The sequence below is a fragment of the Muntiacus reevesi genome, chromosome 2 (genome assembly GCF_963930625.1).
Source record: "Muntiacus reevesi chromosome 2, mMunRee1.1, whole genome shotgun sequence".
In the NCBI taxonomy this organism is placed as follows: domain Eukaryota; kingdom Metazoa; phylum Chordata; class Mammalia; order Artiodactyla; family Cervidae; genus Muntiacus; species Muntiacus reevesi.
In genome coordinates this window covers 144012643-144037486 of record NC_089250.1, presented here as the reverse complement: position 1 = coordinate 144037486, position 24844 = coordinate 144012643, and the positions used below count along the sequence as shown (strand labels likewise).

Below are 24844 nucleotides of genomic sequence, written 5' to 3'. Positions count from 1 at the left end.
GAAGCATCCTCCCTGATGAGCCCAAGGACCAGGAGGAGCCCGGAGGCTGAGCTTTGCTCTCCACTCATCTTCTTCCTCTCTCAACAGCCTCTAATCTTGTCCTCACAGGGTGCATGACACATGGCTTCATAAGCTCTGGGTATTTCGTGTGCTTTCCTCTCCAACTAAAGAGGCTCCTAGAGGATAAAAGAGCAGATTTTCTCCACATCCTTCAGTGTTGGAATCTAACAAACTGTCACAGGTGGGGTATCTGGAGTGTTGATTACAAAAACATTTTCCACAAACAAGAAACACATGTCAGAACCATCCTGTTGCTATTCTTTGCCCTATCGCTTGCGTCTGACACTCCTTGTTGGCTCACGCCTCTAGATGTCTGTTCCTGAATCTACTGCAGCCTGGGGACTGGGCCCACCCAACCTTTGTCAAGAAATAACAGCTCAGCCTATGAAGGAAGCAATGAAAGGGTATGTGGCCCAAGAGTTTCTGGGGGACAGAGGGAGGGTATCCTCTCATTGGGTTGGCCCACTGATAAGGATCCTTCCCCTCTCTGTCTCCTAACAGATTCAGATTAATGATTGCTCATTCCTAATTGTCAAATTTCTTTTCCTTCATCCTGTGTCTAATCACCAGTGACAGAAACCATTACGCAAATGAGAGCAGACGACTTCCCCCAACTGTTCGCGTTGGTTAAAACCTTGTAATTTAGAGCTCTGATTTGTAGGAGAAGCTGGTCTCCCCCAGGCATCCTGGGCATCTGCTCAACTGATGCCCAGAACAGCCCCTCCTCCATCCCTCAACTCCAACCCCCCAACAAATATTAGACTTCACAAGAGAGTGGTTTCCTCTGTACCTGCTGGTGCAAAAATAGGAGCATGCAACATGGCTGACCTCTATACAGGCCCAAACCCCCACCTTTCCCTCTTGTCTGCCCTCATGCTGCTAGTTAGGATAAGTGTAAGCAACAGGGCAGAGACGCTTCCTCTGCAACAAGCAGAATTTGTGCCTGAACAGCCTAGTCTAGCTATGTGAAGGGAAGGGCCTCAATCTTTTCATCAGGGGAAACGCAGGCAGCAGAACATGAATCACAGTTCTCAGTGAAATTCCAGACCTAGATCTTCAACGCTCCAGATGCACACGCCTGGTGGGAGAAGTGACCGGACCTATTCAAGGACACACAAGTCATCAATGGGATCCAGAACTGCTTCCCGGTAACTCATTTCAGAACTCTTTTAAGTCCATAGTATGGCTTCCTGGCATCTTCTCCAAGAAGTGCTTGCTGGAGCCCAGAGAGCTTTTACCCTGAGCTGTATCTTCTGTATTCTTTTGGGCTAAGCCTGTCTGTAATAGATACTGCCCAGTGGGTAAGATCTGAGCAAGGCCTGTAGTTCAGAGGAGGTATGGTAGGAAAATCAACATAGTTTGCTGGAGAAGCACAGCAGGGGGTTTGTAGCCCAATAGTACTAGGATTGAATCCTGATTGCCACCAATCACTTAAACTGTAAAATGAGAATACCTACCTTGCAGGATAGCGAGGAACAAAGACAAAAGCACTTGTCACTATTAGGTGTCTTAATAGTCAGGGGTTCCTGTTGTATTACCCAAGGATCAGGACCCAACCTGTGAAGGCCCCTCCACCCCAGTCAGACATGGGTGGGCACAGCACCCAGAGAAGATCAGCTGAGAGGACCAAGCCATCACCCACATCCTTGAGGAATGAGCCAGGAAGGCTGCAGACATGCTGAGGAGAATAAAAAGAATGTGCTATATTTCAAAATGTGAGTGTGGTCAATTTATCCTTCTTCTGTCCTGTTTTCTTTGCTGTGTTCCTTTTTCCCGAAAGAGATGGAGGGATGGAGACCACTGCGGTCACATTTTCCAGCATTGGCTATATTTAAAAGAACTACACTTTAGAAGGTACCGTGTTTGAACACCCACACTGCATCAGAGAACCCCAGCATGGGGTACTAAAAATAAACACCCCACCCCAAAATACACACAGGTGCGCTCATGCACACACGCGGCATCCTCTCAGTCCATCAGTGCACTGTAACTATAAACTGAGCTCTGGGGGTGAGAGCCACAGCTCAGACACTGGAAGTAAACCTTTGGCAAAAAAAAAAAAAAAAAAAAAAACGAACCCAGAGACTTCCAACTCCTTTTTCCTTCCAAAGAGAAGGGGCGTGGAGATGGGAGTGGAGGTGACAGGACGCAGGGCCACCACACTGCCCAATTCCAAGGGCCCCACTTCCACCACACAGGTGTGAATGACGGCCCTTTGAGTTGTGCAGTGCCCGGTGGCCCAGCTGTGAGCTGCAGCCCTGAGAGGGGTTCCCACAAGTAACTATGAACAGAAAAGGAATTCCACTCCATGTTCCACCAGTTGCCCTCACTTGTGAGGGTGTTTGTGGAACATTACAGTGGGGTCTGGCAGAGGTCTGGCTTCAAGAGGCAAGGCTACATTTTTGCCCTTGCCATGAGGTGGATGACAGGTGGTGAGTTAGCTGCCTCGGCTTGACCCCACTTAGTCTACTTGAGCCAGGAAGCTCCACAGACATAGCAGAGGACTTGGCCTGGGCGGGGAGGGTCATAGGACCTGGAGGCTCTAGCCAGTCTCAGGCAGGTTGTTGCAGTGAGGCCTGACCATTATCCAATGGCTAAAAATGAGTTTAAAAGCTTTAGACCAGGTCAGGCAGTACTGCCTTGGAGCTCCCGCTGTATGTTCCATCGGACAAGGTTAAGCAGTAGAAACTTGGTAAGCAGAGAGGCAGGCCAGTGTAGACACACATGCACACACACACATCCACAAAAGGCTTGCACCCTTAGAACCTACAGAAGCCATTGCTAGAGGACTCCCCTGGCACTCAGGACAGAGAGCAAGAGCTGGTGCTGAAAGAGAGAAGTTGTCTGTAAAACTCCTGTAATGTGGAAGTTCTGCACAATCCTTGGTTCGTTTGTCCCAAGGCGCTTTTCTGTGTATGGCTTGAGCTTGAAGGTCCAAGTTGGAACCCTGCCTAATGCGCTCTCCTAGGAAGCTATTGAGGCTCTCAGAGGGATGCCTCCCCCTCCCTCTCTCTCCCATTAGAGTCCCCGTAGCACTCCTACCAGCCTAGAGCCTCACTCTGTGAAAACTGGGAGGGGGCAGACTGACCTCACAGACAGGACAGCTGTGGCCCTGTAGCCCAGATGTGGAGGCATCCGAGAGCATCTCCTCTCTCAGGCTGAGGCACTGAGGTTGCAGGAGACAGAGCCGAGAGCCAAAAGAGGCATCCTGACCCAGGAGGAGGGAGCAAGGAACAAACACATACACGTGTGTGCAGGCACACACACGCACACACACCCCGAGGTTGACAGACTAACACACAGACATGATGACAACCAGAAGCTGGGGACTCCACACACTGAATGCAGGACTTTAGGGGGCAGAGAGGGAAGGTGCTGGGGCACAGAGGCAAGGGTAAGAAGTCCCTCCGAATGGGAGTGGAGTGCCAACCACCCTGCCTTGCCCCAAACACCTGCCTCCAGGGCCATGGCAAGAGTCCAGTCCATTAAGTGCAGCGTGCAATACTAGCGCTTGGAGTCTCCTGTCCTCATCAATGAAGCGGTGTGGACGGGCTAGCAGTCACCTGGCAGGAGGCCTTGACTCCTGGCAGGCTAGTTGTATCTGCCCTTGATCATTGTGTTCAACAAGGGCCCCACCTGTGGAAAGACATGAGGAGCCAGTCAGAACTGTCTGTCCTCTAGCCCCAGAGCAGGACGGGGTGTGTCTGGAGACATCGACGTCCAGCCAAGGGCAAGGACAAGGCTTTCATTCAATCTTGTAAACCCTCTAATCAACTCTCTTCCTGGAGGTCAACCCAATATTCTTGGGCATGGTCCCCTCCTCTGGGTCCATGTTGGATTACCTTCCCTCTCACAACACCCTATACACATAAGCAGCACCAAACTGACAAACAGACGGTCAGAGGAGCTAACACTCCCCAGACACCTCAGAGTGTCTATCTGCGTGTTTCTTAAATGTGCCTTAAGAATCTTAAATGCTTCTTTATCCTGAAAGGATCACTTGCAGTTGGGGCTGGTGCTCTCCCCCCACAGGTGCTATGGATGCAGAGGCTATCCACAGGAAAGAGGTAAAGAGCATCACAAATACAAATCTCCCCCATTTATGCAATGGGCCACTGGCACACCTATGTGGGAAGCAGGTCTCAACATTACCTAGAGCAGCCTTGGCACAGCTGGGAGCATGCCAGAAGATGCTTTACTGCTCACTTTCTGTTCCAGAAGAATCCCCTCAGGGGTCCCCAGCTGGCACACAAGCCCCATGAGGAACATTACTACTAGCATGGAACAGATTACAATTGATCTGCCAGTCAACCCCAGCTCTCACCAAAAAATTAGAATTTTCTGAACACACCCATAACCTCTATGAAGAGAGAGGACAACAGATACTGAAACAGACGAGCAAGAGAGAACATGACACCAACCCTGACTTCCCCTGGTCACTCTGCCCACTGAGTCACAGGAGTGCCCCCCTGGGGTAGCCACATACCTCTTGTGGGTTCCCCAAGGCCTCTCCAAGCATCTTCTCAATGTTCCTCATGATGGCCACTTTCTGATGGGCTTTGAGAGGATATTCAATCCTCTTAGGAGTCGGGGCCCCCTGCAAAGTAAGCAGCAGCTCAGGAATGTCTTCAGCCGGCTCCAGAGTCACCCACTGTGCCAAGTACCACCCTCTCTTAGGAAACCCGTTCAACCCCAACCCTCTTCATCTCCCCAAAGACCCAGTAATCACTTCCAGGACGGCCAACCTCCCTGCCCTACCCCGAAATAATTCATCACACCTACCTCACCTCACTCCCATCTAGAACAAAAAACCATAGTCACCTTATACCAGAAGTTCACAGTGATGGTTATCCCCCCATTTAGTAATGACTCTATGTGATGCCACCTGCAAGAAAATAAACAGGTTGCTGTTTGCCACCAGTATTCAGAGGGACGGATCCTCTGAAACTAGGTAGAGTGCAGCTAGGGGATATAAGGAAGACAGTATCTTCACACTCATCCTATTAAACACACCCTGGAGCTAGAGGGAGTGTGGTGTTTGGTCTTCAAATACCACAGAGCCAAGCCTCAAGCCTCTGGGGCCTCTTTGGACCAGAGGAACTGTTATCTAGAGACAGTGTTGTCATTTCCCCCACATTAAGTATGCCCATCATCTGGATATGCCAACCTTCCTGTACATCACATTAAGTCCAATCCTGCTGCAACTCAAAAGAAGGGACATGGATAAGGCTTTCCAGGGAATGGGAAAGAAAAGCTCCCCAGAAGCCCCCAGTCCTAGCCCCATCCTCACCAGTACATTGGGATGTAAAGAACATCACCGGGGCCAACCACTGTTTCGTAACCAACCACGTTCTGGAAATTGGGAAACCTCTCGTAGTCAGGATTGTCAAAGTCCACCTGAGAGGTTCAAGAGGAAAAAAAAAAAAATCAGTCAATCACCAAATTTTTATCTGTTACTTTGGTAATCAAGAAAGATCCCTTAAAAAGTCTTGAGAATTTTTTTTTTAATCCAGCAAAAGACACAATACACATTAACCATATGCAAACTCTCTCAGAGAATGACATAAGAAGATGGGCACTGCTGAATGTTAAATGAATACTAGGTTTTTAAGGAATTAGCACTCATCTTTCAGCCAAACTTTCAGAAACTTTCTCCCAAACACATATTCTAACCAGCAAAGACTCCTACACAAGGCAGCTAAGCAGCTTTCTCCTCAAGGAAGAGGAGCTCTCTGGTTGGCCACAAAGTCAACTACATACCTCACTGAGATCCAGAAAAGACCTTAAGTGACATATCTCAATTCTATTCATCCTTCTCTTTATTAAAAAGAAGTAGCATCTGTGACAAAAGTAAGCAATCATAAAATCTAACGGAGACATACACATTTTGTTTCATGAATTTATAATCCAATCAAACAGAATAACCAGAGCCCACCAGCATCAGTGAGGGCTTTGCCCTGAACATCTGGAGACCGGCACAGGGGCCAGGAATATGTAAGCTACATTGTGAAATTGTCCTCTGAGTTTATCCAAACCTGGCATACTGCCACAGAGAAGGGGGACCAATGCCCATCTTGGACCTCAAAGGAGTTCTATACCCTCCTCGGATCACACAAGCTCACCTGGCTCTGTCTGTCACAGGGATGATGGACAGGATACGGGTAGAGGCACTCAAACTGATCCGGAGGGAACAAAATGCATCGCTTATAGCCTTTTATCTGAGCAAAGAAGTTCTGTTGCTCATCATAGTGAGCAGGTGTCACATTTCCTGTAGGAAGAAAGACATTTTCTTATTCAAGACAGTAGCTCTACTCACAGGATGGAACACAGGCTTCAATGTTACAGAGAAACCTAGTCTGCCCTCTCAGCAAAAGGTTCCAAATCAAAATCAGGGAGACTATAATCACAACTCATTCAATTAGGTGCTACACTTTTTAATAGGTGATAGGTCTAGTAGCAAACATCACTGGCTAAGGGTTCACCATCAATTAGCAGAGTAGACTTCCTTAAATGACGGCTGCTGCCCTTACTGTATACAACTGCACATCAAAATGATACAAGCATGACAAAATAATACACTCCATACAGCTATGCCCTGCTTTTCCGAAGTTCACTTTATACCACTTTGCTTTTACCAAGGACCTATATTTGCACCTATTTTGCTAACTGAAAGAAATTCAAAGAGAATTTTCATTTTTACAAAGAAAAAGGCAAAAGTATCATTCAGTGTTTGCTCTGGAGTGAGCCATTACAGAGGCAGCAAGCACGAACAACAAGAGTGGCACTGCCAACCTCCTTGCCTGGAAACTACACTCAGCATCAAGCCACCATAGCTCTGATTGTGTCTGTGAGCATCTGTGCTTTATCTCTATTTATTTTGTGCATCCGTTAGCAAGATGTGCCCTAGGATAATTGCTTGTTTTACATCATCTTGGCTTATAGGAGGTTTCAAAGGGATGGTCTGCTTTCAGACAGCTAGTGGGAACCTGTACTTGTACTCTTCTTGACAATGGCACAAATTCAAGGGAAACACAAGCAAGAGTTAGAAACAGTTGAAATGACTGGTATCAGCAATGCATACATGCTCTTCTTTGATGGAGTTAACCAGTCTTTTTAAGTTGTATATATGTACTTACTTTGGGTAGCTCTTCTGGAGCTCACCAGGGGCTTTCCTGGTGGCTTAGACAGTGAAGAATCTGCCTGCAATGCAGGAGAGGTGGGTTCAATCCCTAGATCAGGAAAATCCCTTGGAGAAGGGAATGGCTACCCACTCCAGTAATTTTACTTGAAGAATTCCATGGATAGAGGAGCCTCGTGGGCTACTGCCCATAAGGTCACAAAGAGTCGGACACAACTGAGTGACTAACACTCTCTGGAGCTCAAAGATTCTCAACCTTTGCTCCCACTTCAACACACCTGTTGGACCGCAACACTTCTTTAGATGAACACTGGAGCTGTTTATTCTCATGGGAGCCGGGGGAGCATAACAAACTCCTGAAGAGTGTTGTGTACTCCAAATAACGCAAATTATCTAAAATGCCATCTTGAATTATCTGCCCTTGTGTATGCATGCTCCTCTTTTTAACTGAGGCTGCATCTGACAGTTATAAAGAGTCCCATTGTTTCTCTGCACAGTCCCTGAGAGATCAAGGGACCTCTGCAGGGCATGGAGTTTAGAAAACATTCCCCAGTCTGCCTGAGTGGGCCAAGACAGCCACTTTACTAGGTGCAGAGTCCATGTATATTCCTAAAGAAGACTTGCTCACTCGTCTCTACCTGCTCTATCTGCTTTCTTGCCCTCTACCACAGGATAGAAGGGCAACATTCAGAGTCAAGTAAATAAGAACTGGCTCCTGGTAGGTCAACCAACAGTTGGCTTCAAAGGGGCAGGCTAAGGGTCAATTCATAAGCTGCAATACTAGAAGCTTTCATTAATACTAGCAGTAAAAGATATAAATCTGGAGAAAAGACAATCAAAGGGGAAGAAGAGACTTCAGAGCCTAGTGGTGACTGATAATGAGTAATTACTGTGCTTCCTTGTTCAACTCAATTTACTCACCATTTACAAAGTACCTCTACAATGACCCTGGCACTGAGCTAGTGACAGAATTGAGACAATGACCCTGGTTGGTAAATAGGTTTCTTTCTCCTCATTGGAGTTTAAAGGCGTCTCTTTTTAATTAAAAAAAAAAAAAAAAGAAGTATTCAAGTATTTGCTTATGTACGTGTAAAATCTTCTAGCAGGATACAGAAACAGCTAACAACATTTGGTGCCTCCAGGGAGGGAATGGAAACTGGGAGGCTGGGAAACTGTAAAGTAAGAGATTTATCACTAAATACCTATTTATACCTTTTGAATTTAACTCCAAAAATGTGTTATCTGCTCAAAAGGTAAGTTCAATTTATATTAGAAAAATACTCTCTTCTACTAGGATATATTCTCTTCTACTAGGATAAAAATCTGCACACATATCAAACAGAAAACAGCAGAATTTTAAAGAGATCTCCAGTATCTGAGTATATGTATCCACAAAGCAGCTGAGGAAGGGAAAAGGGAACTTTCTTTTTAGAGTGCCTGAAGCTAGTTTAATGATGTAACATATTAATCTCATTGAACCTTCATAGTCAATTTTAAGGTATTACTGTGTCTGTCTTACAAATTAGGAGACTGAGGTTTAAGAAAGTTACATGACTTGTTCAAAGTCATGGATCGAGTAAGTGGTGGGGAAAGGATCAGAAATCAGTTCATGTGACCCCAAGTCGTGCTGCTTTCTGAAAGATTTCTTACCTTCCATGCCAATAAGCAGCAGGTTAGAGGTCAGCTGACCCCAGCCACGCTTTCCCTGTTGCTTATTAATCCAGTTCCAGTTAAAACCCAAGAAGTCCATGACAATCTTCCTGCCGACAGTATCATTGAGTGTTTGCTGTAGATACAACCTATGTTCCCCAAAAAGAAAATCCCATTAGTGCATGTACACACTGTCTGTGGCATGGCCTCCCTACACCTGGAAATTCAAACCCAAGCCCATACCAATATTTCTAAGAAAAACAGCTGCATGAACTGTCATGAGCTCTCACAGAGCTGAATCCTCTCCTATCCTTCTTTGAGCTCTGTTCAACATCAAATTTTGTATTTTAAAGAAGTGATTCTTGGCTTTTCTGGGTTACATTATAAATCTTTTATGAATCCAAGAGGGGAGAAAAGTACCCAAGGGAGGTTCCCCATAAAAATGCACATACATTGAACTTTCATTTAATTTCATAGATTCCTCAAAGCCTACCCATAAACCCTAGAATGACGACTCAGCCTGTTCCAGAAACTCTCAGGGCCTGAGAGGTCTCCTTTGGCCTCCAACAGCCACTGTGGCAGACTGTATTCCCTCCTTGTGAGAGTTATTCTTCTGCACCTCCTTGAAATAAGGTTTGCTTACCTAACTTCTTTGGCCACCAAGTTGTCCACAGAAGTGACTGGAGCTGCTTCCAAACTTTAATTTTAAGAACCAGTACACACTACTACCACATTACTTTCCCTCTGCCAGAGCAACTGCAAAGTTTCAGAGAGCAACTGCTGGAGCAATCTGGGGCCCAAAGTGGAAAAGATGACCTAAGAGAAGAGCCTCCAGGTGACCCAAGATGGACATGTAGCATGTGTGAAAAATAAACCTTTCTTGCTTCACATTGCTGAGTCCTGGAATGAAGCCTAGTTTATCTTAACTGATTCAGCCACCTATCCGTAGCAGCCATCTGGAGCTGAAGGAAGAAACCTCACTAAACTTTCTGCAGACTCAGGGCCCCTAACATGCCTGAGGAAGGTAAGAAGTTACTTAATACATATGAAAACCCAAACACAGTTGCTCAAGTCCCCAAAGAAATATTATTTAGGAGACAAACATGAAGGAAAAAAGTAATGGTGCTAAAAACATTTCAAAAGGCTCAAAGGTATCTCAATGCCTTATGATAACCATGATGTTTTAAAGCAATCTTTTTTAAAATTTTGCTAACTTGAAAAGAGCTACCTGTGTGGGGACATGGAACCCTCAAGACTTGAATACAACCTTGGAATGCTCCCCAGAGATTATGAAGTACGTATATTCACACAAATATTTCTCAAGTAACTCTGAAAGACTGAGAAACACTTCCCAAACAGGAATCTAAACAATTCCTCTGAAACCTTAACAGTAAATGCTCAAAACAGCTCAAAGAGGATCCTAATACCCTTTACCTCAGAATCGTAACAACCTGTATCATTATACAATGGGGTTAGTTGGTGCTAAAGTCAGCTGGTAGGGAAAAATCTGCAAACAGTAAAGAAATTTTCCTTAAGTCATCCACAAAGTACAGACTACACTCCTAGCTCACATTTACGCAAAATGTTCTCACTATGGGAAACAAGAACCCTAAAATGACTGAGAAATCAGAAGACTCATATCTTATCTCATGCTCACTGTAGTGCATATGTTCACCCAACAGATTTACACTCCACCAGCATCATCTAAATCAATCTTTCTTCTCAATGTTGGTTGTGTGTATGTTTGTGTGTGCATGAGTGCACACTGTGGTAAATCTGAGGATATTAATGCATGAACGGATTCCACTGCAATAGTCTCTATAAGACATAAAGAACAAATCTATTGTAGTTCGGGTTCTAGAAACTCTTTTGGTCAAAGTTCCAACTTTATGACAATAGCTAAGAGTTAGAAAGACGAACAAAGGGAGGAGGGAGGGAGGCAGATATTTCAAATCCTTTCACTCTGCCACATACTGCTAACAGAGTCTGAAAGAGAAAGGGGGCTGGAAACTGAAGAAAAGCCCCGGGTTGGGCACCAAATGTGAGATGGAGATAGTCAGTCACCATCAAGTACTCAGTGACAGCAATTCCCCAGGAGCAAAGTTAAAGCAGGACTGAATGCTGTCTGAGAACTATATAAGATCCTCATAAAGAGAGTTAAAAGGGAGAGATAAGTCACTCTCCTATGTGTGTGGGTGTCTTGTGTTTGCTATTGTCAATATAATGCAGAACATCAATATTCTCCCTACCCTCACCTATTCAACTTTTCAGCCTGTGCTGCCCCCATTCAAATATTTTAGGACAAAGGCTGCAAACCTGCAGTCTCAGGAAATTCACTGACATTTTACACTGGCCTCTTGCAGCATTTTTAAAAACTTGAATTAGCTGCCCACATTTAAAGTTTAAAAATTTTTTAAAATAGAAATCCTGATTTCTAGCTTCTCCTGGCAGGACGTGGGGGAGGGAATCAGACTATCTGGCAACCCTGGGGTTGCACTCCAAAATGGAAACAAGAGTTAAGTAATGATTTCTCACTCTGAACAGGGCATATGCCTTCAGCTTCATCAGAGCTTTCACCCAAACCTTCACTCATTTCATTCACCTACTAGACTCTGCTGCTGCTGCTGCTAAGTCACTTCAGTCGTGTCCGACTCTGTGCTAGGCAAGTGTAATTCTCACTTTATGAAGACAACAAATTTGAGTCACACTTCAAGTCAAGTCATTCCATCATCCCTCAAGCTAGAAAATTCAGCCTCAAATAAATACAGGAAAGAAAAATGGGATGCCCTAGATTCAATGGAAAAAGCCATGATCTCAGAACTTACCTCTCTTCACCTCCTCGCTGCTGTATATCCTGCAGTTTCTCAACAAACTCATAAAATTTCATTTCTTCCCTGTTGGACCTTGGCTTAAAGTTCTGGAAATTAGCCATCTTCTTCTCATCATAGTACAAGAACTTGTGGGTGCTGGCACTGTACACGGAGAAGTCACCGTTGCCAATATTTTCTTGCAGGTATTCAAGATCCCATTTTAGTGCAGGATACACAAGATTTGTGTCAGTCAGCACCACAGGCTCCTAAATGGAAAAAACAAATCAAGATGTCCCAAGGAGCTGGTGGGTTCTTGTCCCAAGATTCCAACTATTTCCCAACTTCAAAATAACTTCTGTTAATCAGCATGAACTCCGCAAGTTCCATTTCTCCTCGCTTTCCTCTCCATCCCCGCTTAGACCCTAGTCCACAGCCCGGCCTGTCCCTTCCTTCTACCACCATTCGCCTTTGACCTCTCCTCCCAACCTGGTCCCTTCCCCCTCCCGCTTCGAAAGCGGCTCCGCCCCCTACCTCATTCTCGATAAGCTCCTCCGCCCGGGGGTCGCTTTGACTCAGACGCGGGATGGGCCGGGTCGGGAAGGTGTAACTGCGCAGTTGGGACTCATCCCAGGCGGGGCCAGGACCTTCACCCTCTTCCCGGGGTTCTCCAGAGGCCGAGGACGCGGCATCCGTTGCTGTCGCCGCCATCTCTACCGCTAGGGACGGCCCCAGCGGAAGCGGAAGCTGCGCCTATTCCGGAGAATAATACAACAGAAACCATAGAGATAGGCGGTAAGAGAGAGCGGCCCAGAGAAACTAAGAACGCCGGCCCGAGCCCTTTGGGAGTGCCTCCTAATGGTAACCGATAGCTCTACACTAGGTAGAGCTTAAGGTCTCTAAGACTAGACAATTATTTCACTAAGTAGATTGGGCTAACCAATTCACAAAATATTATTACTTATGCCTTCAGGCCTACACAATAGGCAAAGAAGAAGGCAAGTTTAGTGAGGCATTAAATTTTACCCTGACGGATGGGGGGAGACACAAACTTGACCCACCTAAGGAAGTCAGAAGGAAAAGCAGTTGTCCAATACATAGATGTTGAGCAAAGTTTGATCTGAAGCCCTCTGCAAAAAAATATATGGCAACTTGAATTCTTCTGAAATCAAAGGCGTTTTTGTTTTGTTTTGTTTTTTTTGCTTGGCACCATTTGATTTCTCCATCTCACCTACTTAAAAGGCATTTTTGCCTTAGTCCAACTCTTGTTTCTCGACTGAATTAGATCAGGGTTTGCTATTGATCGAGTGCAGATGTCACCCCCCCATTCTGAACATCAATTAGTTGCTCATTTGCAAGAGGGCAAGTTGCTGTAAAGTAATTCTCCCCCAAATTTCATATACTGAAGAGTATTTATCAGTTTTTATTGCTCTGATATATATTTGGGAATGTCTATAATAATGGATTCTACTCCAAAACAGTGATCACTCTAAAAGTTCCTGGAAATGTGCATGCATATACTGTAAATTATGCAAATCATACTTGTGTAAATAAAAACATTCATATGCGAACAATAATGCCCCTCCCATTCTTTTGTTGGGCTGTAAAGTGAAGTCGCTCAGTCGTGCCGGTCTCTTTGTGACCCCGTGGACTGTAGCCTACCAGGCTCCTCTGTCCATGGGATTTTCCAGTCAAGAGTACTGGAGTGTTCGCCAATGGTTCGGCTCGAAGTGTGTTTATCCAAGTCTAGCAAATCTGAGGCGGGTTCAAACAATAGGACTGGTTTTATATTTGTTGGGCTGTGGTGACTGAGACATGCGGATGTAAACACGAGACTGAAACTGAAGAACCATTTGGGAGGCGAGGGATAATTCCCTGGTGGTCCAGTGGTCAGGACTCATCGCTTTCAAGGCCAAGGGTGCGGGTTCAATCCCCGGCCGAGAAATTGGGATCCGCCAGTCGCGCGGCCGAAACAAAACCACCAGTTTTGGGGGCCAATTTGCCTCTAACTGAAGGAAATAATTAATGTGGAAAACAAAACATGAACAAACAAGACCAAGCACTAAATTTGAAGAATGATCACGTTTGAAGATGGAAAGAGGAACTGTCACTGAAGGAGAAGAACAAGGCAACCAAGCAGCCAGAGAAGAAGATTCTCTCTCTTTAGTCGCTAAGTCGTGTCCGACTCTTGCGACCCCATGGACTGCAGCCTGCCAGGCTCCTCCGTCCAAAGGATTCTCCGGACAATAACACTGGAGTGGGTTGCCATTTCCGTCTCCAGTGTATCTTCCCGACCCAGAAATCGAACCCGGGTCTCCTGCATTGCAGGGAGATTCTTTGCTGACTGAGCTATGAGGGAAGCCAACAGGCTCATTTTACTTATACAGGTCCTGAGGGAGGTGGGTCAGCTATCCACCCGAGATGCTCAGGTTCCGAATGCCCGCTATTCTGGGATGCGTCTAAGTCAGCAGAGGGAGAAAAGGGAGTCAACAATCAGAAATGTCAAAGCAGTGACCCGCTTATTTTTCTGTCCTTCCCGCCTTGCCTCTCGGCCTCGACGGATCCGCTCACCAACCTTCTGGCGTCCCGGCACAGTTTAAGCCCCGCCCTTCCTTTAACAATTTTCTCCCTAACCGCGTTTGGCCCGGCTCAGGCGCCGTGACAAAGTCTTTGCGCATGTGCGGGGTGAAACGGGAAGAAGGTGAAGATGGCGGCGGCCAGGGCGGGGGTCCTGGGAGTCCGGTGGCTGCAAAAGGCAGCCCGAAACATGGTGCCGATGGGTGCACGGACAGGTCCGCTAGAACGGGCGAGGCCTCAGTGTGGGTGGGAGGGAGGGGTGCCTGAGGTTTATTGTGTCGGGCGCAGAGTGGATTTGGTGGGGTACCACGGTCGCCGAGTTCGGGAAAGGGCGGAGGTGGAGTTGGGATATCCACAGAAACGGGAGGAAGGTCTGCTGGTCCCTCGAAGCCTCGGGCTCTGACCTTGAAGCCTGAAGCCTTTAGAGTGACAGGAAAAATGGGGCTGGTTCTGACTTGCCCTCTTCTGCCCTCCAGCCTCCCACATTACCAAGGACATGCTCCCGGGACCCTATCCCAGGACCCCAGAAGAACGGGCTGCTGCCGCCAAGAAGTATAATATGCGGGTGGAAGACTACGAGCCGTACCCAGATGATGGCATGGGGTAAGATAGGGTCTGCCCGCACCCGAGTAGTAATGGGAGAGGTTCGGACTGGGTGGGTGTCTCTACTCTGATCCCCTTTCCCCGAACCTTTTCGTGACCCTTCAGAGTCAGTGGTGTGGGTACTTTTCTCGGTGGAGAGAGGTGGGAGGGGATGGGTGAGCAGCTGCAGTCGAGAGGACTTTAATTTTCTCCTTGGCTCGGGTTGTTTCCTCAGATGAGGAAGCTGAGGTTTTAATAGCTCCCTTGAGGACCCCTGAATAGCGGGAACCTTCCTTGGTTATCCAGAGCGCAAGGTTTCATTTAGATCGAGCATCTGCTGGGCTCAGGTGCTGTCTGTCATCCAGGCACGTGACCAGGCTGGAGCTGGACTCCTGTCATGAGAACCTTATTTGTAGATAGAGTACTCTATATTTATATGTGTATATTTCTTTTTTTTAATCGTTGCTGTTAGCGTAGTGGAAATCTTAGCAACTTTAAAAGGTTAAATAGCTAACTCTTACTCCAGTTGATGGTTTCCCCCCATTCCCCATAACATCTCTGGTTAATTACCTGAATTGATTACCGTCACCCTCATTTTCTCCCTAGCATCACTCTTTAAGCGATGGTTTCAGCAGCTCCTATTCATCTTGTTGTTTTCCAATCACTTCCTGTGACACATGTCCTAGTTGTCATCATTTCCTATGACTTTTTTTTTTTTTAATTTCCTATGACTTCTATTGTGTTGTGGACAAGAGCAGCCTCGGTAGCAGTCTGTATAAGTTGAACCTGCACTTGCTGGTGAAAAATCCAGCCTATCACGCCCATAAGGTGTTTGAGGCTTGAAGATATATGTCAGTTTTGTGGTTGAGAAACACAGTTGCTATGAAGAGTGCTTCTTTTATCTATACCTTTTTGTTTTTATTCCAGTTAACTGGGCAACCTAGGTTCAGACTCTAAACTTCAGTTTCTTTTTCTGTCTATTCAGGAAAACAGAGTGATTGATTGTTGAATTCCCTTCCCTTGCTAACATTATAACATGGCGTGACTTTTTTTCTTTTTGTTGAAAGACGATAAGAAAAGCTTACATATGTTAAATAATGTTTCAGAGTTTGACATGAATTTTTAATAACAATTTGGACTTCTGCAGTTAGCATTGTGCTTAGTGAGTGAAAATTGAGATTTAATAAAAAAATAAAATAGCAACTATTTTATTTTATTAATGATAATTTTGATACTGAAAAGCATTCAGGAAAATTAATCTCTTTTATACCATTTGCAGGAATGTAAATTGCCACAGTTTTTCTGGGGGGATATTTGGGATATTTACCAGCCGCCCTTTAACCCAACATTTCTCAATATGTGCACCACAGGAAAACACTGAGATCTTGATTGGAAGGTTAGTTCCTCTGTCCTTTGGGGAAAGCCATTATCTTGTCACTTGGTTTCTCATCTCAGAGCTGAGGAGGCTGTGCATTGTCTGAGGCTCTCAAAGCCGTGTCCAGAAGTTCTTGCTGTCTCTCAGGTATGGTGACTATCCGAAACTGCCTGACCGCTCACAGCAGGAGAGGGATCCATGGTATGACTGGGACCACCCAGACCTTCGGTTGAACTGGGGCGAACCGGTAAGAGAACCATGTCCCATTTGCCCTTCCTTCTTTTTCCCTATGTCTTCTGTAGATCAGATGGCACTTTTCTGCCCAAGTGGGCTTTCCTGGTGGCTCAGTGGTGAAGAATCTGCTTGCCACTGCAGGAGACATGGGTTTGATCCCTGATCCAGGAAAATCCCCTGGAGAAGGAAATGGTATCCCACTCCAACATTCTTGCTGGGAGAACCCCATGGATAGTCCATGGGGTCGCAAAGAGTTGGACATGACTTAGCAACTAAACATCAACAACACTAAGGTTTTTCTGCCCAAGGAAGCAGGGTCAAGTGCTCTGAGACCTAAGCTTCCCTGTGTGTGTGTGTGGAATAGGACTTCTGAGAATAATCGAAGCTCTTGAGTTGTGAATGTTCATGATTGGGACTGTCTCTGATCAGCCAAACCCAGACATAAGACAGCATCCAGTCCTATGGTCCAGAGTATCTCAGATGTGGCTCTCAGAATATTGCCCAGGGCAGGAGAATGCCTTTCAAGTCTTGTATGAGGCTCTAATCACTCTGGACTACCTGCCTTTTGCAGGAAGAGCAGTATGTGACAGTGATCTGCCTTTCTGTCTCAGATGCACTGGGACCTGGACATGTATATCAGGAACCGTGTGGACACGTCCCCGACTCCTGTTAATTGGAACCTCATGTGTAAGCACCTCTTTGGATTCGTCGCCTTCATGCTGTTCATGTTTTGGGTAGGGGAGACTTACCCCGCCTACCAGCCTGTGGTGAGTATCTGAGGAGTGCTCCTTCAGGCACACTTTCCTGAGGGAATGCAGTCTCTGGAGTAGAGATCTACCTGATACCAAGCTTGGCTTCCTGGTGAGGCCTGTAGAGGGCCTTAGCTACTGTCCTGGAACAAGTACTAAAGCACAGCTTTTGACTCTATCTTGGGTCAGTCTGAGTGAGAAGAAACTGTGGGACTAAGTGAGGAATGAGAATGAAGAAGCCAGCTAGCCTTTAGAGTTGCCCTTTGGTGAAGTGTACTTAACACCATATTTCAGCAAGTGATCTTTTAAGGTAGAGTCCGGGAATCTCAAGTTGAAAGCTTATCCTTTATTGGTGTGAAGGGCATTTTCTATAGGAAGCAATTAACGTGGACAGTTAATTTTAGAGAACATGAAGGACACAGCAAATATACTGTCTGTATAGAACAGACTTGTTGCCAGGGAGTGCACATAGGGCTGGTATGGGGAAGGAATGGATTGAGAATTTGGGATTAGCAGATGCAAACTAGTATAAATAGAATGGATAAACAACAAGGTCCTATTGTAAAGCACAGGGAACTATATTCAATATCCTGTGATAAACCATAATGGAAAAGAGTATGAAAAAATGTGTATACACACACACACATACATAACTGAATCACTTCACTGTACAGTAGAAATTGACAAACCTTGTAAATCAACTATACTTTAAAAAAGAATGAAAATATACTCTCTAGCTTTGAGGACATTTAATTTGGATAAGAAAATTTAGAGATGTGACGTGAGCAACATTGGAACATATACAGGAATTTGGCACAGTTTTTGTGTATATATGTGCATAGTGAAAATATGTGCTTGTGCTGTTAGGGAGGATTATGCTAGATGCTAAAACATATATTTTTAGATGATGGAGAGAAGTTGAAGAGAACATTTGGGGGAAAAGAAAACAGAATGGAGGAAGAGGACAGTGAGTTAGCTGGAGTGGAATAGGTTTATAAATAGCTCTCTGACAACCAGCTGCACCTGGGGAACTGCTAAAAAGTCAGATTCCTTAGCTCTTGGAGAGCCTAATTCAGTAACTCCACAGTGGGGTTCTACAATCAATATTTAACAGGTTCCCAGGTAATTTTGATGTGCTGGGAAATCAGGTATGGAAACTGCTGTGTTAAAAATATTGTGAAGTATATTTGATCAGTTTGGTTGGGCAGCTTTTATTGCATGGCTGAGAGATCTGGATGGTATAGTAATGCATTAATTCAATAAATGTTTATGAAGCTCCTATCATGTACCAGGTACAGCAGGTGCTAAGGGTTGGGAATACACTGATGACTTGGCCTGCCTCTAGGAAGCAGGGAGCCATGTTGGGATTTTGAACAGAAGAATGCTGTAATGATGCCTAGGTTTTTAAAAGATTAACCTGGGAATAGTCTACAGGGCAGACTGTGAGAAAGGTACTAAAAGCAGGAGGCTGCCCTGTCTCCAGTTGGCTGCACAGTGCTACCTCTGCTGAGATAGGCAATGTCCTAATGGTAGCTCGTATGTCTGTGCACTGACACTAGCCTTCCTACCAAGCCCCAGGGGCCCCAGGCTGGAGAGTGCACATAGGGCTGGTGTGAGCACTAACCACTTCAGGAGAGCAAGAAACGCAGTGTGGCTCCTCCATTTTTCAGTTCTGTAAGCACATGACCCTTTTCTCCTCCCCTTGAGCTGTGTTCTCTGACAGCTGTTTGTTGGTAAACCCAGCAGCCCCTAAAGCACGTCCAAGCTATGTTTCCTCTGTGCTTTCCCCCACTACTGCTCCTGCACGCCTCATTTGCTAGGCCACTTTAGTGGTGGAACCATTAGAGGCTGAGTGACTTAAAGGAGATTGAGTCTGTCTCAACCCCGAGAGAGTGGGATGGATGGATGCATCGTCTCATTTAGAAAGCTTCCCTCATGCTCTCCCTTTCTCTCTCCCTCCCTCTCCCTCCTTCTCTTTCTCTCTCTCTCACACACACATACACTGTAGGCACCATTTCTCTTACACACACACAGACACTCTACCTCTGTAGGGACCCTTCTCTTAACAGACACACACACACTCACTCACTCTCTCCCTCTCTCCCTCTCTCTCTCTCTCTCTCTCTCTCTCTCTCTCTCTCTCTATATATATATATATATATATATATATATATATGTTTCTGTAGGCACCACTTCTCTTACAGTCTAAGCTTTCTCACTGCCTTGGGCTGAGCTGGGAAGAAGAGTGCTGTCCCTGCTGTTCTGGCCCAGCTGGGTCTGACCAGAAGCTACCGTGTACCTGTTTACTGTGTGTGATTCTTCACTCGGGGTAGGCTGTGGCCAGGTGTTGGCTGGATATATGTTGTTCTTGCTGACCTGTGTTTTTTCCTTAGGGGCCAAAGCAGTATCCTTACAATAATCTGTATCTGGAACGAGGCGGTGATCCCAACAAAGAACCTGAGCCAGTGGTTCACTATGAGATCTGAGGAGGCTTCGTGAGCTTTGTGTTCCCTAGCTGACTCCTTCAACTGGAGAAATTTAACTTTAATGAAACCCCTAATAAAACTTAGTGCTGTGGTATCTGTGCCTCATTTCCCCTGGGAATAACTACTGCTTAAGCATGACTCATTTGAAAAGACCCTGATGATGGGAAAGACTGAGGGCAGGCGGAGAAGGGGACCACAGAGGATGAGATGGTTAGATGGCATCACCGACTCAATGGACATGAGTTTGGGTAGACTCCGGGAGTTGGTGATGGACAGGGAGACCTGGCCTGCTGCAATCCATGGGGTCACAAAGAGTCGGACACAACTGAGCAACTAAACTGAACTGAAGCATAAGAAGATGTTGATTTGTTAATTTTGTTGGGAAAGGTAGTTGAGGGTTCCAGTTGTGTTATGGGTAGCTCCCCATTTACAGGGTTTTTGACTTCTGAAGTTGGAACAGATTTATTTCCCATAAAAAAACTTTTTAATAATAGTAGTTAGCGGAGAAGGAAATGGCAACCCACTCCAGTATTCTTGCCTGGAAAATCCCATGGATGGAGAAGCCTGGTAGGCTACAGTCCATGAGGTCGCAAAGAGTAGGACACGACTGAGCGACTTCACTTTCACTTTTCACTTTCGGTGAGATTTGTGAAATTGCCTTAGAGGAAGCTATCAAGTATATGATACAGATGAAGGGGTTTTGTTTGAAAGAATATTAAATTTTACTGATATCCCCCTCCTTAATTAAAAAAAAAATAGTAGTTAGCTAACAAATGTATACTCTAACATATTTCAAAATACTATAGGATAAATAGGTGTTCTAGGACAAGTCTAGGGCTGTGATTGCCTCTAATTTTGTATATATCTCTTATAAGAATATGTATTAACAACACAGCATTGTAAATCAACTATACTTCATTTTAGAAAAAGAGAATATGTATTCCAAAGCAGCTTCTGAATCCTAGACTGTTATAAGTTGACATTACCTATATTTATGAATTAGAGGATAGTCACTGAGTTACTACTGAAACTATGCTTGGCTTTCATTACCTTAATGATTGATCCAAACTCCTATAATAGCCTTTAGAAAGAGAAAAACCATATTTTTGAGGGTGTATCTCAATGCATCTGTTAAAGAGAACCAATTTATGTTCTTTTCTTCCCTTTAGGGACATTTTCTTAAATTACAATGATACTGCCTAAAAACCTGTCACATAAAAAAGTATACATTCAGCATAATCTGTGGAAGTGAGTCCACTCATGGTAGATAAGGGGTCCTTTACAGGTGTGAAGACAGTGAAAGACATTTATGAGATCAGGGAGTGGGTCTGCTGAAATGCCTCTCTTTTCTTTTCTGAAATGTCTCTCTGAAGGTTTCCACTGCTTTTTATATGTCTTCATTCTCTGTCCTTTAGAGCATTTGATAACCATTTAACAAACGTCTGTCTGCCTAATATATATGACACTCACAGGCCTTGGGGATATAAAGTTGAACAAGAAAATAATTGCCTTCAATGAGTTACCTAGAAGAGAAGACTAGCATTTATAAAACAAGGTGAAAAGAATTTCTAAAATGTCCCAGTTGCAGGAAGAGTGTTTTGTTTGTTTGTTTTTAAATCATGTCCTACTTGAAACTAACCTTATGCCTTTGGTTCAGATTTCTTTCAGAACACTTTAGTGACACCTTGGCCTCATTCCCTCCTTTGAGTTGTTGCCTGAGGTTCAGTTTTCAATCCTGTTTGTTATCCACTGTTGTGCTGAAAAATTCAAGAAATAGTACATAAAAAGAGTGGGCAGGCACCACCAGTACCCTCTGTTCTTTTCTGTTCTGAGTTCAAAACTTCCCATATCCATGTGAAAAGGAAATCTAGAGCTATGTCACAAAGACTTGGGGCCCAGTCATAATCAGCTCACCATCTTTGGAGGTATATCAGACTGGACTACAGTAGAATTCATGCATTATAAGTTTTGAATCGAAATAACTTAGGTCTAAAATCTTCAGCTGCCTATAAAACATTTTATTTGGAAATACCATAATTCCCTCAATCAATAGATATATATGGTCACAGATACCCCTGCCAACTGTTTACCTATATCAGTCACAAGAGCCTGTTCAGCTATTACAATCTGTTAATCCAATCCATCACCTTGTACCTGAATTGTTCTGTTAGTCTCCTAATTTGATTCCCTGCCTCCAGTTCTGTTTTCTCTGTAAGGGGATCCATATTGCTAGTGATATAATCTTACTGCATGTTGTTCAGTCACTAAGTTGGTTCCAACTCTTGCAACCCCATGGGCTACAGTCTGCCAGACTCCTCTGTCCATGGTATTTCCCAGGCAAGAAAATACTGGAGTGGGTTACCTTTTGCTTCTCCAGGGGATCTTCCCAACCCAGGGATCAAACCAGTGTCTCCTGCTTTAGCAGGCAGCTTCTTTACCTCTAAGCCACCGTATCTACCTATAATTTTCAGTAACTCCCAATTACCTGCAGAGTGGAATTAGTATTCCACAATCTGTATGTAATCAGCCCACTTCCCCAACTTTGGCCGTTTTCATTCACTGTGTGGGAAATGCCAGGGTGCCTATCAGTCTGTTGGGCCCTTTTCTCCTTGTTGGGACATCACCTATCTTCGTCAAACTTCAACATGTAACACCTGTCTCGTCTCATACCTTCCGAAGGGTAGCCCCTGGTCTACAGTACCTCGCCCTCCGCCCATCTACAGCCCTTGGGAGCACCAGTTTTTGGTCCGCCGCAGAAAGTCACTGGTGTTAAGGCCTGGACGGACTAAGTCGTTTCAGTCGTGACCGATTCCGTGTGACCCTATGGACTGTAACCCGCTAGGTGCTTCTGTCCACAGGCTTCTCCAGGCAAGGATACTGGAGTGGGTTGCCCTCCTCCAGGGAATCTTCCCAACCCAGAGAAGGAAGCCGCGTCTCTTACGTCTCCTACATTGGTAGACGGGTTAACGCTAGCCCCACCTGGCCTCGATTGCTTTTCACCTTTTCAGTTAAGTGGATTCCACAGAGCGCTCCTGGAGCTAGGACCAGGTCTTTTCCGCTTCAATTAGTATTTTTCCCTTTTCAGAGGATACCCCCAGAGCCTGACTCGAATACCCCAGAACTTTAAGAGTCGCGGGATCTGACCCACTGCATAATCACAGGACAGATGAGGGAAGCCCCATTAAAAGCTACATTTCTACGAGGGAACGTTCTCCGTGGGTTGTCCGGGTCTCGGGCCTGGCTTCTGGCGGCGCCTGTGGGCGGCGGTGCCCGCGGCCTGGACTACTTTTGGCCCTCCGCCGCCGCCGTCCACAGCACCAGCTGAGCTCCAACGCCCTGAGGGAACCGGCTCCAACTCCAGCTCTGCGACGCCAGGCCAGTGAGCTGGGCTCTCCGCGCAGGTTGGTTTTCCCCGCCTGTCCCGGGCTCCTGAGAGCAGAAGGCGCGCCGGGGACCCAGAGCGCGGTTCCTCTCTCGCGAGAGTGGGGGGGCGCTCATCCTCGGCGGAGACCCGGGCCCACCCGGCTCTCTCTCGGGGGCTCCGGCCGGTGTGCCTCTCAGGGGGCCCCACGATGCCCGCCCTGCTCTCCGACTGCAGCCGGCTCACTCTCCTTGCGGCGCCCGGGCCCCGCAGCCCGACGACGATCTCTCTCCAGCGCTGCCCTCGCGCTTCCCTCAGCAGCCCTGGGTCCTGACCTGTCCGGGGCCCAGAGTCGGCCGCCGGTCTGTGCGTCCCGCCCGGGCGAAAACGCCCGTCGGTGCTGACGCCGGTGAGCCGCGGGGAAGGCCGACCGTCCTCCAGAGACGGAGTGGACAGCCAAGGAAAGCTGGCTTTCCCCCTTCACTGCACCAGTGTATCCAGCTCTTGGTTGCATGATCCATAGCTCTCCCCACCTTTGACGCTCCCAGGCCCCGCCATTCTGACTGCATCGGGGACCATTTTTGCCAACAATTGTCTCTGAACAAAGTAGATGACAAGACTATCTTCTCAATTTGTAGGCTGTCTGGGATTTAAACACTAGGAGTTTACTTTAGACTGGTATAATGGTTAAAAGCAACGGGCTCTGAAGGTTGGTTGGGGTTCACGGCTTGGTCTAGCTAGTTTTCTTCCCTACAGGGAAGATAGTAACAGCACGGAACCATTGTTAGAATTAAATGGGAGGTGCACGTTAAGTGCACTGAACTAATTATAGCTCCCGCTTAAGAGAGCTTTCTCCAGAAACGTGAAAATAATCTTGACCAGCAGGTGGCACTGGTGACCGTATAGTATGATGTGCAAACTCGTCAGAGTGGTCCTGGTGTAGCCTCAAGTGTTTAGAGGTGCCCGGGAAGTCTTGGTTGAGTTGGCAGCCCTAAGCTTTCTTAAAGCTGGACAGTACACTCGAGATTAAAAAAGCTTTTTTGTTGTTGTTGGTAAAGACTAACCTGGCTGTGGCTTGCTCAAACAGGTCACAGTGGGTCCCAAGTTTACTCCATGAAGTTCATTGTTTTTTTGTTTTTGTTTTTTTAACTTTCCTGCTGCTTTGCTAGCCTGTTGGAATGGCACCTTGAGTGTGTGTTAGAATTGGTTTGGAAACCCGAGTTAAAATAGTTGTCTGCATTCATTCATAAAATATTATTGAACATTTACTATGTGCTAGACATTGTTCTGACACTAGGTATAACATGGTGAACAAAGCAGACACAGTGGTAGCTTTCATGGAGTTTACTTATTAGTGTACAACACCAACAATGTAGATGTAAATAAATATACAATTACAAATTGCTAAGAAGCAAAAAATACTGTTTTGGATTGGGTGACTCACCTCCTTGAGGAGGTGAGAAGCTGAGCCCTGAAAGATGTGATAAGGAACCACTTATTCAGAGAATGAAATAAAAAGCTTTCAAAGTATAGCAAACCTAATTTACAAAGCTCTAAAGTGGGGAAATACCAAGTAATTAAAAGAAAAGACTAATGCAGATGGAACCCGATAAGTAAGGGGGGGAGTAGGAAGAGAGGAAGTTGAAGTGGTAGTTGTGAGCAGGGATAAAGGGGGTTTGTGTCTTATTGAGTGTGATAGAAGCCTGAACTGAAATAGATAGAACTGAACTGTGATAGAACTGAAAAACTTTAAGCATGGAATGCCAAAATCCTATTTTTGATTTTAAAAGTTTACTCTTTGTGCAAAGAAAGAATTGGGTGATGG

The 24844-nt window shown here is 45.7% G+C and overlaps 3 protein-coding genes across 14 annotated transcripts in view; 2 read left to right on the top strand and 1 right to left on the bottom strand.

Annotated features, from left to right (window-relative positions):
* Nucleotides 1-1866: 1866 nt before the first annotated feature.
* HIF1AN (hypoxia inducible factor 1 subunit alpha inhibitor) lies at nt 1867-12400 on the bottom strand. Its single transcript, XM_065923122.1, has 8 exons — nt 12190-12400; nt 11674-11924; nt 8849-8997; nt 6183-6328; nt 5351-5457; nt 4882-4945; nt 4547-4657; nt 1867-3696 (listed from the first exon to the last, which is right to left on the bottom strand). Exons 1-8 carry the CDS (start codon nt 12364-12366, stop codon nt 3652-3654), a joined length of 1050 nt encoding a protein of 349 aa, XP_065779194.1. The 5' UTR covers nt 12367-12400; the 3' UTR covers nt 1867-3651.
* Nucleotides 12401-14288: 1888 nt separating this feature from the next.
* NDUFB8 (NADH:ubiquinone oxidoreductase subunit B8) lies at nt 14289-19752 on the top strand. Its single transcript, XM_065923123.1, has 5 exons — nt 14289-14447; nt 14709-14835; nt 16337-16436; nt 17035-17190; nt 19566-19752. Exons 1-5 carry the CDS (start codon nt 14363-14365, stop codon nt 19656-19658), a joined length of 561 nt encoding a protein of 186 aa, XP_065779195.1. The 5' UTR covers nt 14289-14362; the 3' UTR covers nt 19659-19752.
* A 3227-nt stretch (nt 19753-22979) lies between these two features.
* SEC31B (SEC31 homolog B, COPII coat complex component) overlaps nt 22980-24844 on the top strand; it is a 60873-nt gene continuing 59008 nt past the window's right edge. For 11 of the 12 annotated variants that reach the window (XR_010661550.1, XM_065923118.1, XM_065923119.1 and 8 more), the window contains exon 1: nt 22980-23059. The gene's annotated coding sequence lies outside the window, so the exon portion shown is untranslated. The remainder of the gene's footprint in view (nt 23060-24844) is intronic. The other variant, XM_065923115.1, reaches the window with a different exon arrangement.